This window comes from Schistocerca americana, chromosome 3 (assembly GCF_021461395.2).
Source record: "Schistocerca americana isolate TAMUIC-IGC-003095 chromosome 3, iqSchAmer2.1, whole genome shotgun sequence".
NCBI classification, from domain to species: Eukaryota; Metazoa; Arthropoda; class Insecta; order Orthoptera; family Acrididae; genus Schistocerca; species Schistocerca americana.
In genome coordinates, this window is record NC_060121.1 from 778633751 (window position 1) to 778649101 (window position 15351).

Consider the following 15351-nt stretch of genomic DNA (forward strand, 5'->3'; position numbering starts at 1 on the left):
TTGCAGGGAGGCTAGACTGGGGGTATGGGATATTTTAATATTTTGGAAAACGAATAGTAACTTTTAAGGAGCCACAGAAAAGTTCGTTCATATTCCATTTAAAACCTGTGTAACAGAGACTTTTAAATCAAACAATGGAAACTGCTGGTAGGAATATCAACAATGTAGGAAAAGACCAGTTGCTGCTCATCATAAAGAGGACATGTCAGGTTTCAGTTCAGACAGGCACTCACATATAGCTTTCGGCCACACACACACACACACACACACACACACACACACACACACACACACACACACACACAATACACAACTCGAGCATCGAGATGATGGAAATGGCGATCATATGTGCATGAGGTGTGCTTAGTTTAGTTTTGTGTGTGTGTGTGTGTGTGTGTGTGTGTGTGTGTGTGTGTGTGTGTGTGTGTGTGTGTGTTTTAACTGACAAACACTTTGGTCGAAAGCTGTGTGTGAGTGTCTTTTAATTGTGACTGTCTGCAACTTGACATGTCTTCTTTATGGAAAGTAGCTATCTGTCTTTTCTTACTTGAAAGAAAAACACCTGTTACATTCTTTCTTTTCCCTGAGAGCTGGGAAAGGGGGGGGGGGAGGTGTTGGGCATGGCCTCCTATTGCCCCTGGCTACAGGCACCCCTGCCAAGTCAGAATGTCTACTGGAAAACAAGATCAAGTTACCATAATTATCTCATTGCTGCAGCTATTTCCTGCAATATATTTAAATTCATAATGTTCAGCTTACACTTAAGTGACAATGAAAATCTAAATAAATCAGACAGGTACGCTAAGGTTAGGAAATTATTTGACATGCTCACCACACAGTTCCAGAAGAATGCACCCTATGAAGAAAAAAGTTTGGTGGCGGTGAAACAGGGGTGCCTTATTTTGGTAAATATGGGTGCAAGCAATTCAATACAGGAAAACTAATTCAGTACAGCTGCAAAATTTGGACTAGAACTATTAGGACTAGATACATTGTGTGGATGGAGCCTTACCTAGGTTCAAACACTACTCTACTGCAGAACTACAAACACTTACGGTTAGGAGCAAGCATCATTCTTCAGCAGGTTGACATGTTACTGAGTTTGGGGAAACACTCCTATTACCTGCTTATTTCCAAGGAACAGGGACACTTAGAGAAAACCAGATCTCAAGATGCTCCTTGCCAAACAGTAAAAAAATGAAGAAATCTGCTCTGGGAACCATTGATTTCAAAAGTGACATGTAGCAATATTATAGTTGCAATACAGAATGACAATGGTGTGGTCACAACAGCTTCCAAATCTACGCCTGTAAAGCCACTACACACAGTGAAATGATTTTTGCTTAGTGAGAAGAAAAGCATAGTTATTGAACAATCTCAACTGATTCATGTTTACAATGAAAACATGGATGGTGTTGATGGGGCTGATGAAAACGTGAGTCTCTACAGGACATCCATCAGAAGGAAAAAATGGTACTTCATTTTTACAGTGCATTGCATTGATGTAGGTAAACAAACTGCTTAGCTATCACTTGGGCTGGAAGGAAATGAGAAACTGGATCAATTTCAGTACTGTATTGTAATTTGTCTTGCAAACAAATGCACACGTTGCCTGTCTGAAGGGAGGTCTTCTGAGACAGAGTATCAAGACTCCAGATATGGCAGAATAGATCATTGGGTTGCTGGCTAACAAGCTGCAGACTTTGGCATAAAAAACCATGACAAGGTGTGTAAAATATTGGTTTGCATGTAAAGTGTTTGACGACTTATCAAACAAAGTGTTTGTTTAAATATGTTTTTGATCTATTGTTAACTCCTATTAGCTTTGAAATGTCATTAATTTCATTGTACATAAGTCTTACCATGACAACAGGAGTGGGCTTGTGTGTGTCTTGGGGAGGGGGTTACAGTATTACAGGGAAAAGAGCTAGTGCTCAAAAACTAGTGTTATAAATTTCATTGTGTGTGTCACAAATAACATAAAATGTGCTAAACTTACCACTGATATGACTGACTGAAGTCATACATATATGATACCCTATTAATCAAGTAATAATTGATTTTTAAGTATGGAACTGGTTTTGAATTGTTAAATGATACCTGTATAAAAATTCAGTCTTATTTGGGCTAATTAGTTAATTAATTAAGCATAAAGAAAAACATAGTTAATTAAACATCGAGCTCTGTATATCCTGCTATGAAGGAAATCTTTCATCGATGTAGGATGAATCAAGTTGTATGAGAGTCAGAAGTACAATAGTGACAACAATCTATTTGCAGCTTATACAAAACAGATATATGTTTCAAAATTTTATGGTCTTTCAGAGTAGTCACCAGCATTGTGCATAACCCACTGCCAGTGATATGGAAGTTACAGGATACCTTTAGCAGTGGCAGTTGTGTTATAATTTCAAGTGGCGTGGTCTATTGCCCAACAAACCTGTAACAGTTCAGAAGCGAATGCAACGAAGTTCTCCCTTCAATTTAGAAATGGGGTTGAAGTCACAAGGGCTGAATTCTGTGGACTGTGATGAGTGGTGCAGCATTTTCCAGTCCCCTCTATCAAACAAAGCAGTCAAAACTTACGATATACGTACCTGAGCATTTTCCTGTAAAATGATGGGAAGGTCCTGCAGAATGTGTCACCACTTCTTTCTCTATGCTGTTCATTTTTGGAAAACAGCTTGCAACCAGCTTAAAGAAAGAAGCGGTGAAATTTTCTGCTGAACCCTCCCATCATTTTGCAGGAAAATGCTCAGGCACATATATCACAAGTTGACTGGCTTGTTCTATCAGTGGGGCTGGAAAGTGCTGTATCATCCACTACGCTCCCTGGACTGCAGCCCTTGTGACCTCAACTTGATTCCTAAATTAAAGGAAGCACTTTGTGGGATTCACTTCAAAACTGTTACAGAGATTTGTTAGGCCATAGACTGCTCCCCTCAAACAATAAACACAACTGCCACTGGTAAGGTTATCCTGCAACTTCCACATCACTGGCAATGGGTTATACACAGTGCCAGTGACCACTCTGAAAGACAGTAAAACCTTGAAACATACATCTATTTTGTACAAGTTGTAAATAAATAGTTGCTACTATTAAAATTCCAACCCTCGTACGTACATAAACAGGCAGAATCAGTCGCTGTATGCAACTTCTGTGAAATATACTTAAAAATTAAGAAGTGCAAATCTGCTGAGTCTGATAGTCAATTGAATTACTTCTAGATTACTTTATATATGTGTACTGGCAGGAAAGTGCTACTGCCCTTCATCTTAGAATACTGAGCTGCTGTTCAGTTTCATGCTACAAACATAAACATTTACATAACTTTGCTGTTTATGCAGTGTTAATACAGAATCCCATTTAATATGAACATTATACTTCAGTGGAATTTACATCCCTGAGTGAAAATATAGTGATAAATTATGAATATAATGGCTAATATGGTAGCTTTTACTTTGTTTTTTAAATCAGTGCAGTTTGTTTCCAAACTTGCGATTTTCGTCAACTTGGTATGGACTGGGGCCAGAATATAAAACTCAGTTCTGAACTCTGATCTCAAATACACATCTTTGCAGAACTTATTTTTATTTTTAGTACTTTGAATTTTGCAGAATGTTAATTCTAAATTCAGCCTTGTTATTAGCCACAAACACTGTTGTGTATTGCCATTAAGCTGTTTGGAATTGCATAATATAAATCTTTGTACAATAATGGTTCAGCTATTTGCTATAAACAAGTTGTAAATGTGTTCTGCTGTTTTCACAGTTGTTGGGGTTGGGCTGTTTGGGGGAAGGAGACCAGACAGCGAGGTCATTGGTCTCATCGGGTTAGGGAAGGACGGGGAAGGAAGTTGGCCGTGCCCTTTCAAAGGAACCATCCCGGCATTTGCCTGGAGTGATTTAGGGAAATCACGGAAAACCTAAATCAGGATGGCCGGACGTAGGATTGAACTGTCATCCTCCGGAGTGAGAGTCCAGTGTCTAACCACTGTGCCAACTCGCTCGGTCTTTGATAATTGTGTCTGGTATGAGTATGTTATTAGAATGTGAGAGAAAAAGAAATGAGAAAAGGGGAATGTGTGATAGGGAACAAAGACGACAGGATAGCATATAAAATGGCAAGGCAAGGTTGAATGTGAGCACATGGTAGAATTATGTCAGGAAAGATGTGCCAAAACAACAGAGCCCACCTGTCTGATGCAGATAAGGTTAAATTGAGGAGAGTAATTCAAGTGAATTGAGTACTGGATCAGTTGCAAGATCGAGAATAAGAGTGAAAATTTGAAACTATGGATTTGTAAAATATCTGAGGTTGTGTACTTTGTGCAACCCTTAAATCATCTACAAGTGGGTGGCCTCAACTCTCTCTCTCTCTCTCTCTCTCTCTCTCTCTCTCTCTCTCTCTCTCTCTCTCTGTCTGTTGTTTTTCACCCTGATTATCATCACAGTAAGCTTTAAATTGAGTTGAAACTATTTTTGCCAAATCTGGTGTTTGTCACTTCATGAAGTGCTTTGATATTAACAGGTGTGAGTGTGAAGGGCAAGACAACAGCAAGTCATGGAAACGCTCATGGACAGTCCGGATCCACAGACCTAGGCATCTTTGTAAAGAGTGTGCTACATGGTGGAGCAGCTTCTCGTGATGGTAGATTGCGCACCAATGATCAGTTGCTTAACGTTAATGGAATATCTTTGCTCAATCAGTCAAATTCTGATGCCATGGAGACTCTTAGGTGAGTGCACATATACTGCATCCTAAAAAAAAGTATTTGTTGTTGGTGGTGGTGGTGGTGGTGGTGGTGGTGGTGGTGGTCACGGTTACTTCTATTGCCAAATTGACAATTCCTTGATGCCTCAGGATGTGATATATCAACCAAGACTTTCTTTTAGTAAATTTGTGGCAAAAATTTCCTTTTCTCACAGTTTGATTCAGTATCTCATTTGAAATTCAATCTACCCATTTAATCTTAAGCATTTGTAGTGCTATATTTCAAAATCATCAATTCTCTTCATGCCTGAATTTCTTTTTATCCATGTTTCACTTTCAAGATCTCAGGTACCTCCAGGAATGGCTTCATAACACAACCATTAATGTGGCTACTAAGAACAAAGCTTGTTGACTCAGACTCAAGTAAATGACAAACTTAGAAACAGTACAGTAAGCAGTAGAACACAGTCGGAGGAGGAGGAGTGCTGACTGTGTTGTCTTTATATAGAGAGGGCTCTCCAGTAGGTGGTGGAGTGGATGTCACACTGTGCACACTAGTTTTGTGACCCACCACAAGTGACCTATGGTGGCTGGCCTGTGCAGCTACCATTGTTGGCCTATTTGAAGTGTACCGCACCAGGGGCCTGATGCCATAGCGCATATCCTGGTGTTGTGTACAGGGTTATAGCACTAACGCTTAAATTCATATTAGATGTTGACAAATTCCTCTTTTTTTTCACAAGTGCTTATTCTCATTTCATATTTTTAATTCCCTCTTACTTAATTGTCTGACTTAATTCAAATTTGCTCCATTACCCTTGTTTTACTTTTATTGATGTTCATCTTATTAATCTGTGTTCAAGACACCATCCATTCCATGAAACAGCTCTTGCAAGACCTTCAGTCTTTGACACAGCTGCAGAGTTATCAGCAAACTTTTTTATCTTCTCCCCAAATTTTAATTACCTTTCCAAATTTCTGCTTGGTTACATTCAGAGCTTTGTCATATGGAGACTGATGACTTAAGGGATGGGCTACAATCCTGGGTCACACCCTTCTCAACTAGGGCTTCACTCTCATGTCCTTTGACTCTTATTGCTGCAGCCTGATTTCTGTGCATGTTGTAAATAACCCTTCACTCTCTGTGTTTTATCTTTACTACCTTCAAAATTTTGAAGAGTGAACTCCATTCAAAATTTTGAAGAGTGAACTCCATTCAAAATTTTGAAGAGTGAACTCCATTCAAAATTTTGAAGAGTGAACTCCATTCAAAATTTTGAAGAGTGAACTCCATTCAAAATTTTGAAGAGTGAACTCCATTCAAAATTTTGAAGAGTGAACTCCATTCAAAATTTTGAAGAGTGAACTCCATTCAAAATTTTGAAGAGTGAACTCCATTCAAAATTTTGAAGAGTGAACTCCATTCAAAATTTTGAAGAGTGAACTCCATTCAAAATTTTGAAGAGTGAACTCCATTCAAAATTTTGAAGAGTGAACTCCATTCAAAATTTTGAAGAGTGAACTCCATTCAAAATTTTGAAGAGTGAACTCCATTCAAAATTTTGAAGAGTGAACTCCATTCAAAATTTTGAAGAGTGAACTCCATTCAAAATTTTGAAGAGTGAACTCCATTCAAAATTTTGAAGAGTGAACTCCATTCAAAATTTTGAAGAGTGAACTCCATTCAAAATTTTGAAGAGTGAACTCCATTCAAAATTTTGAAGAGTGAACTCCATTCAAAATTTTGAAGAGTGAACTCCATTCAAAATTTTGAAGAGTGAACTCCATTCAAAATTTTGAAGAGTGAACTCCATTCAAAATTTTGAAGAGTGAACTCCATTCAAAATTTTGAAGAGTGAACTCCATTCAAAATTTTGAAGAGTGAACTCCATTCAAAATTTTGAAGAGTGAACTCCATTCAAAATTTTGAAGAGTGAACTCCATTCAAAACTGTCAGAAGGTTTCTCTAAATCCACAAGCACTATCAGTGTAGTTTCCTTTCTCTACAACCTGTTCTAGGATAAGTCTTAGTGTCAATATTGCCTCTTGTGTACCTAAATCCTTCTGGAACTCACTGATCTTCCCTGAAGTCTGCTTCTACTAGTTTTTCCATTCCTTTATAAATAATAGCATGTGTCTTGTTTGAAATTTGGATTAATACAATAGGTGGAAGAGTTTCATCATGGCTGACTTTCAGAAAGATGTCAGTAATTCTGAGGAGATGTCCTCTAGCCCAGGGACATTGATCACTTCAGTCTTTCAGTGCTCTGTCAACTTGTTTTCACAGGATCCTATGTCATCTTCACCTGCTCCCTCATCTTTTTCTATAATATTGTCCTCACTTTTGTTTGTGTTATATAGACCTTTTATATATATATATATGAGGGAAACATTCCACGCGGGAAAAATATATTTAAAAACAAAGATGATGTGACTTACCATACGAAAGTGCTGGCAGGTCGATAGAAACACAAACAGACACATACATACACACAAAATTCAAGCTTTCGCAACAAACTGTTGCCTCGTCAGGAAAGAGGGAAGGAGAGAGAGAGAAAGACGAAAGGAAGTGGGTTTTAAGGGAGAGGGTAAGGAGTCATTCCAATCCCGGGAGCGGAAAGACTTACCTTAGGGGGGAAAAAAGGACGGGTATACAGTCGCGCGCGCGCACACACACACACACACACACACACACACACACACACACACACACACACACACACACACACACACACACACACAAGCAGACATATTTAAAGACAACGAGTTTGGGCAGAGATATCAGTCGAGGCGGAAGTACAGAGGCAAAGATGATGTTGAATGACAGGTGAGGTGTGAGTGGCGGCAACTTGAAATTAGCGGAGATTGAGGCCTGGTGGGTAACAGGAGGAGAGGATATATTGAAGAGCAAGTTCCCATCTCCGGAGTTCGGATGGGTTGGTGTTGGTGGGAAGTATCCAGGTAACCCGGCCGGTGTAACACTGTGCCAAGATGTGCTGGCCGTGCACCAAGGCATGTTTAGCCACAGGGTGATCCTCATTACCAACAAACACTGTCTGCCTGTGTCCATTCATGCGAATGGACAGTTTGTTGCTGGTCATTCCCACATAGAATGCATCACAGTTTAGGCAGGTCAGTTGGTAAATCACGTGGGTGCTTTCACATGTGGCTCTGCCTTTGATCGTGTACACCTTCCGGGTTACAGGACTGGAGTAGGTGGTGGTAGGAGGGTGCATGGGACATGTTTTACACCAGGGGCGGTTACACGGATAGGAGGCAGAGGGTAGGGAAGGTGGTTTGGGGATTTCATAGGGATAAACTAACAGGTTACGAAGGTTAGGTGGACGGCGGAAAGACACTCTTGGTGGAGTGGGGAGGATTTCATGAAGGATGGATCTCATTTCAGGGCAGGATTTGAGGAAGTCATATCCCTCAACCTCCTCTCATTGCACACAAACCCAGTCTCTCCCATCTACTCAATCTCCCACTTCCAGCTCCACTCCCTCCAAAACCTCAAAATTCCAATCAACACAATCTGGAACCACAACACCCTAATTCAGTAGTTAACCTTTCCTCCAAACCTCTCTCCCAATCCGAAACCTCTGTCCTATCCAAAGGCCTCACCTTCAGCCCTACTCCCAGATTCAACCAAACAGCCCTCGTCAAAGATTTACTGTCCTATACTCGTACTCTCTGCTGGAAATATCACTTTGCCACGAAGAAAAATGATCCTAATCCTACTCCTAATGATCCAACTCCCCAAGACACCATCCAAATTGAACCCTGCCTGGAACAGTTCCGTCCTCCGTCGCAGCGGGACCCACCTCCTCTTCCTCAAAATCACCCTCTCCAAACCTTCCAGGAATTTCTCACTTCCAGCCTTGCATCCCAATCCTTCTTAAAAAAACCTTAATCCTACTCCCAACATCACAACTGCTGAAGCCCAGGCTATCCGTGATCTGAAGGCTGACCGATCCATCGTCATTCTTCCGGCGGACAAGGGTTCCACGACCGTGGTACTTGATCGTTGGGAGTATGTGGCTGAGGGACTGCGTCATCTTTCAGACAACACCACATACAAAGTTTGCCAAGGTAACCCCATTCCCAATGTCCAGGTGGAGCTTCAAAGAATCCTCAGAACCTTAGGCCCCCTGCAAAACCTTTCACCTGACTCCATCAACCTCCTGACCCTACCGACACCCCGCACCCCTACCTTCTACCTTCTTCCTAAAATCCACAAACCCAATCATCCCGGCCGCCCCATTGTAGCTGGTTACCAAGCCCCCACAGAACGTATCTCTGCCTACGTAGATCAACACCTTCAACCCATTACATGCAGTCTCACATCCTTCATCAAAGACACCAACCACTTTCTCGAACGCCTGGAATCCTTACACAGTGTGTTACCCCCGGAAACCATCCTTGTAACCATTGATGCCACTTCCTTATACACAAATATTCCGCACGTCCAGGGCCTCGCTGCGATGGAGCATTTCCTTTCACGCCGATCACCTGCCACCCTACCTAAAACCTCTTTCCTCATCACCTTAGCCAGCTTCATTCTGACCCACAACTTCTTCACTTTTGAAGGCCAGACATACCAACAGTTAAAGGGAACAGCCATGGGTGCCAGGATGGCCCCCTCGTACGCCAGCCTATTCGTGGGTTTCTTAGAGGAAACCTTGGTTACCCAGGCCTGCCAACCCAAAGTTTGGTACAGATTTATTGATGACATCTTCATGATCTGGACTCACAGTGAAGAAGAACTCCAGAATTTCCTCTCCAACCTCAACTCCTTTGGTTCCATCAGATTCACCTGGTCCTACTCCAAATCCCATGCCACTTTCCTTGACCTCCACCTGTCCAATGGCCAGCTTCACACGTCCGTCCACATCAAACCCACCAACAAGCAACAGTACCTCCATTATGACAGCTGCCACCCATTCCACATCAAACGGTCCCTTCCGTACAGCCTAGGTCTTCGTGGCAAACGAATCTGCTCCAGTCCGGAATCCCTGAACCATTACACCAACCACCTGAAAACAGCTTTCGCATCCCGCAACTACCCTTCCGACCTGGTACAGAAGCAAATAACCAGAGCCACTTCCTCATCCCCTCAAACCCAGAATCCCCCACAGAAGAACCACAAAAGTGCCCCACTTGTGACAGGATACTTTTCGGGACTGGACCAGACTCTGAATGTGGCTCTCCAGCAGGGATACGACTTCCTCCAATCCTGCCCTGAAATGAGATCCATCCTTCATGAAATCCTCCCCACTCCACCAAGAGTGTCTTTCCGCCGTCCACCTAACCTTCGAAACCTGTTAGTTCATCCCTATGAAATCCCCAAACCACCTTCCCTACCCTCTGGCTCCTATCCTTGTAACTGCCCCCGGTGTAAAACCTGTCCCATGCACCCTCCTACCACCACCTACTCCAGTCCTGTAACCCGGAAGGTGTACACGATCAAAGGCAGAGCCACATGTGAAAGCACCCACGTGATTTACCAACTGACCTGACTACACTGTGATGCATTCTATGTGGGAGTGATCAGCAACAAACTGTCCATTCGCGTGAATGGACACAGGCAGACAGTGTTTGTTGGTAATGAGAATCACCCTGTGGCTAAACATGCCTTGGTGCACGGCCAGCACATCTTGGCACAGTGTTACACCGTCCGGGTTATCTGGATACTTCCCACCAACACCAACCTATCCGAACTCCGGAGATGGGAACTTGCTCTTCAATATATCCTCTCTTCCCGTTACCCACCAGGCCTCAATCTCCGCTAATTTCAAGTTGCCGCCACTCACACCTCACCTGTCATTCAACATCATCTTTGCCTCTGTACTTCCGCCTCGACTGACATCTCTGCTCAAACTCTTTGTCTTTAAATATGTCTGCTTGTGTCTGTATGTGTGTGTGTGTGTGTGTGTGTGTGTGTGTGCGCGCGAGTGTATACCCATCCTTTTTTCCCCCTAAGGTAAGTCTTTCCGCTCCCGGGATTGGAATGACTCCTTACCCTCTCCCTTAAAACCCACTTCCTTTCGTCTTTCCCTCTCCTTACCTCTTTCCTGATGAGGCAGCAGTTTGTTGCGAAAGTTTGAATTTTGTGTGTATGTATGTGTCTGTTTGTGTTTCTATCGACCTGCCAGCGCTTTCATATATATATATATATATATATATATATATATATATATATATATATATATATATATAATGTGTGTGTGTGTGTGTGTGTGTGTGTGTGTGTGTGTGTGTGTGTGTTCCTTTCACGCCGATCACCTGCCACCCTACCTAAAACCTCTTTCCTCATCACCTTAGCCAGCTTCATCCTGACCCACAACTTCTTCACTTTCGAAGGCCAGACATACCCGTCCTTTTTTCCCCCTAAGGTAAGTCTTTCCACTCCCGGGGTTGGAATGACTCCTTACCCTCTCCCTTAAAACCCACATCCTTTCGTCTTTCCCTCTCCTTCCCTCTTTCCTGATAAGGCAACAGTTTGTTGCGAAAGCTTGAATTTTGTGTGTATGTTTGTGTTTGTGTGTCTTTCGACCTGCCAGCACTTTCGTTCAGTATGTCACATCATCTTTGTTTTTTGATATATAGGTCTCTTTAGTTTTCCTGTAGGTTGCATCTATCTTTCCCTTATTTATGTATGCTTCTAAAGGCTTGCCTTTGACAAGGTGTAAAATCTAATGTCTCTGTCCTTTTTTGCCTACTTCATTTGCTGCATTTTTACATTTTATCTTTTTTCCAGTTAATTTCAATATTTCCTGTGTTGTTCAGGATTTCTACTAGGCTTTGTTGTTTAATACACGTGATCCTGTGCTCCCCTTCTCTATTTCATCTCTCAAAACTGCCTATTCAGTCCAACATTAGGCAATGATCCTGAAACTCTCAACAATCTGTGGAACAATATCCACATGCTGCATTAGTCTTTTGCCTAGAATGTTTCCGGGATATGGAGCTACATTAATTGGTTGACTTGTTAGTTGCTGTTTTTCTGCGAGCTTTTATGTTAATAGCAAGTGACAAAAATGAACGTTTTTTTTTTTTTTTTCCCCAAATGTGCTCTGTCAAATAAGTTCACAAAAATCTCTAAAACAATCTCAAATGTGATCTGTCAAATAAGTTCACAAAAATCTCTAAAACAATGTAAAATCCAGGATGGAATGTGACAGTATTATAAGAAGGAAAGCTACTACTCACCATATAGTGGAGATGCTGAGTTGCACATAGGCACGACGAAAAGACTCACAAATAAAGCTTTCAGCCATTAAGGCCTTCATAAAAAATACACATACATACATGCGCACACACATGCAAATACAACTCTACACATGACTGCAATCTCAGGCAACTAAAACCATACTGTGAGCAGCAGCTCATACTGTGCATGATGGGAGGGGTGACTGGGTGGGGCTAAGGAGGACGCTGGGGCTGCAGGGAGAAGGGGGGGTACTATGGTGGGTGTTACGGACAGTGAAGTCCTGCAGGTTAGACGGAGGGCAGGGGTGAGATGGGGAGAGGGGGGGGGGGGGGTGTAGTAGCAGAAAAGGAGAGAAACAAAAAGACTGGGTGTGTTGGTAGAATGATGGCTATGTAGTGCTGGAATGGGAACAGGGAAGGGGCTGGATGCGTGAGGACAGTGACTAACAAAGGTTGAGGCTCATAACCCTCCTTGCCTCAGCCTTTGTTACTGTCCTTCCTTATTCCCATTCCAGCACTACACAGCCATCATTTCACCACAACACCCAGTCTTTTTATTTCGCTCCTTTTCCACTACTCCCCTCCCCCCCCCCTCCCCTCCTCTTCCCTGCCCTCCATCTAACCTGCAGCACTTCACTATCCAACACCCCCCACTGTACTCTCTCTCCCCCTCCCCGCCAGCCTGCTCCTATCCCCACCTAGTCGCCTCTCCCATCATGCACTGTTGCTGCTGCTTGCAGAGTGGTTTCAGTTGTCTGTAGTCATGTGTTGAGTTTTGTTGGGTGCACACATGCTAGTGTGTGTGTGTGTGTGTGTGTGTGTGTGTGTGTGTGTGTGTGTTTGTTTGTTTGTTTGTTGACGAAGGCCTTAATGGCCAAAAGCTTTAATTGTGGGAGTCTTTTTGTTGTGCCCATCTACGACTCAGCACCTCCACTATATGGTGTCTAGAACAGTCTCATTTTAGAAGATGTGTGTTCATAAAAAATGGGTAAACATATATTCATTTGTTACTAAACTTACCTATCTTTCAAGGTCACAAATTGTACTGAATTTGCAGTCAGTTGAATATGAAATTTGGTTGCTGTGATTTCTGCATTCTTTCTTTATTTCCCCAAAGGAATTCTTTTTGCTTTAAGAGGACTTTATTTTTAGTAGTGTCTGTGGTAGATAGTCTTTCTTAAGTAAATGTTGACAGCTGCTTGCTAGTAATTTTCCTACATTTTTTTTTTTTCCCCCTTTGGTACCTGATCACCGTACCCAATACCTTGTAAGGTATCGGGTAAAGTGCTCAGATAACAAGGGACATAGAGAACAGTCTGTGCAGGAAAATTACTTTCTTCATGGTAAATATTAGACAGCCAACCATTCTCGATTTCTCCAAAATCTGTCTGTGTATTAATTTAATGGTAACTCCTTGACGGTAAAGTGTTGCTTAAAATGTTAATTAAAGAGAAGCCTTGCTATTTAAGTCATTGTGGCTACACTTATTAATAACAATAAACATGTGTATTGTTGGCTGTATTATTTAATGTTATCCTTATTATTAGCACACGAAGGACTAAAAAACTGCAGTTAGACAACAGGTCAGTAACTGAATATGTAATTAACTAATTTTCTTGTTTGCCTGCACATTTCAAATAATGTTTTTAGTTACTGGGCAGTAAAATGTTTTGCTGAGTTGCAAATCTTTCTTTTACTGTAGTCTGTGGAACAATACCCAGATGCTGTACTATTCTTTTGCCTAAAAGCATGTGCATTGTGCATCTTAGTTTTTCTCTATGACTATTTGATTACACACTGTTTTTGACTGTTAGAAGCATGTGAATATAATACTCTGTTTTTTTAAAAATGTAGGGCAGAAAATCATCACTGCAACTTCCAGCTCATTATTAATTTGAAGAAGCTGAGAACTTTATTTTAAATATTCTTACAATAAAAAACTGCTTTCTTTGTGGTCACTGATAATTTTCTCCACTCCCATGTTCAATAGTCTTTATCCTGATTAACGTACTCGACAAAATCCAAAAGCTGTGACATGGGATGAGCAAAGCTCATAAATTTTCTACAGGAACTCTGGCTATCATTTTAAATATTTGACAATTTGTTTTACATCCAGGGCAGCGTCAACTGTTCTGATGTGTTAAGTGTTTGTGGTAGTTTGATTTTTTTTTTTTTTTTTTTTTTTTTTTTTACATTTTTTATGCTGTTATACTTTGATACAAATTTGTTGATAGTGTAATTGACAAAAAAGTATCTCGTCATACTTTATATCGGGGCAGAAACTGGTTTCCATCCTCACAACGATGGTATTGTCACCTCAGTTTGTATTGGAAAATGAGTGTGCAACTATCAGGATGCTCATGCAACCAATGTGGAATGTACTTGTACATCTTTGTGACTAGGTTATAACAATGGAAGGGACTTTCTTCCAAGAGCTTTTGAAAATAGCCATCAGGACCTTGGAGTTAAATAATCATGGCAAAAAGTTCTTTTTCTGACTAAAGAATTTTGTTTTTTGTGTTTAAACTACACTTACATTTTGACAAAGTCTCATTTTAGGTCAGTGTAATTTGTCCAGTAGTTTCCAGTTAATAGATTTCATCACTGAAATATGGTTCTGGCTGACATGCAAAATACTTACTGTGGCTGCCAAAACGGTTACTGAGAAATAGCCATGTTCAAACCTGTAAGCAGGAATTGTCTGTCAGACAGCATTGCAGTAGACATTTGTATCACTCATTAATTTCAGTTGTTGTGTCTCAAGAAATGGACACGTGAGGTATTCATCCTTACCCAGAATGAATGATGTAACTTAAGACATACTTGACATGAGAGTTCTTCAAATATGTTTTGTTAGAGTGAGAGGAAACACTGTGTATTAAGTGACTCATTAGCTTATGGTATTAGTCCAAAAGCACGCTGGTTGGCACTTAAAACTATAATGCAGGTGGCATATTCCATGTCAAGGAACAATGTATTGTGTGTCTGATCTAGCACTTGCATTCAGGAGAACAATGGTTCAAATCTGCATCTGGCCATCATAATTTTGATTTCCCATGATTTCCCTAAATTGCTTCCAACAAATGCCAGGATGGTTCCGTTGAAAGGCTACAGGTTATTTCCTTCCCCATCCTCCCCTAATTTGAGCTTGTGCTCAGTTTATAATGAGAATTTATCAGTAGACATAGATTAATTTATTAAAGACAGTCTTACTTTTTCATTCCTTACAGGCGTGCAATGGTACATATGGAAGGCCCTACCCCTGGTATAATAACTTTGACAGTAGCACGATGTGTAACATCACATGGACCCAATAGTAGTCAACCATCCCATTCTGGCCGTGATTCAGCCAGCAGTTTGTTGACCAGTTCCTCAGGTACGTATATGTGCATTACACTTTTATCTTTAAGTGGTTAAAGGGGGCA

General features: G+C 41.2%; 1 protein-coding gene across 1 annotated transcript in view; it reads left to right on the forward strand.

The window, feature by feature from the left end:
- LOC124606397 (partitioning defective 3 homolog) overlaps window positions 1-15351 on the forward strand; it is a 290115-nt gene that overhangs the window by 190782 nt on the left and 83982 nt on the right. Inside the window, exons 12-13 of the mRNA XM_047138378.1 lie at window positions 4532-4739; window positions 15157-15302. Of these exons, the coding sequence (XP_046994334.1) occupies window positions 4532-4739; window positions 15157-15302 (354 nt within the window). The remainder of the gene's footprint in view (window positions 1-4531; window positions 4740-15156; window positions 15303-15351) is intronic.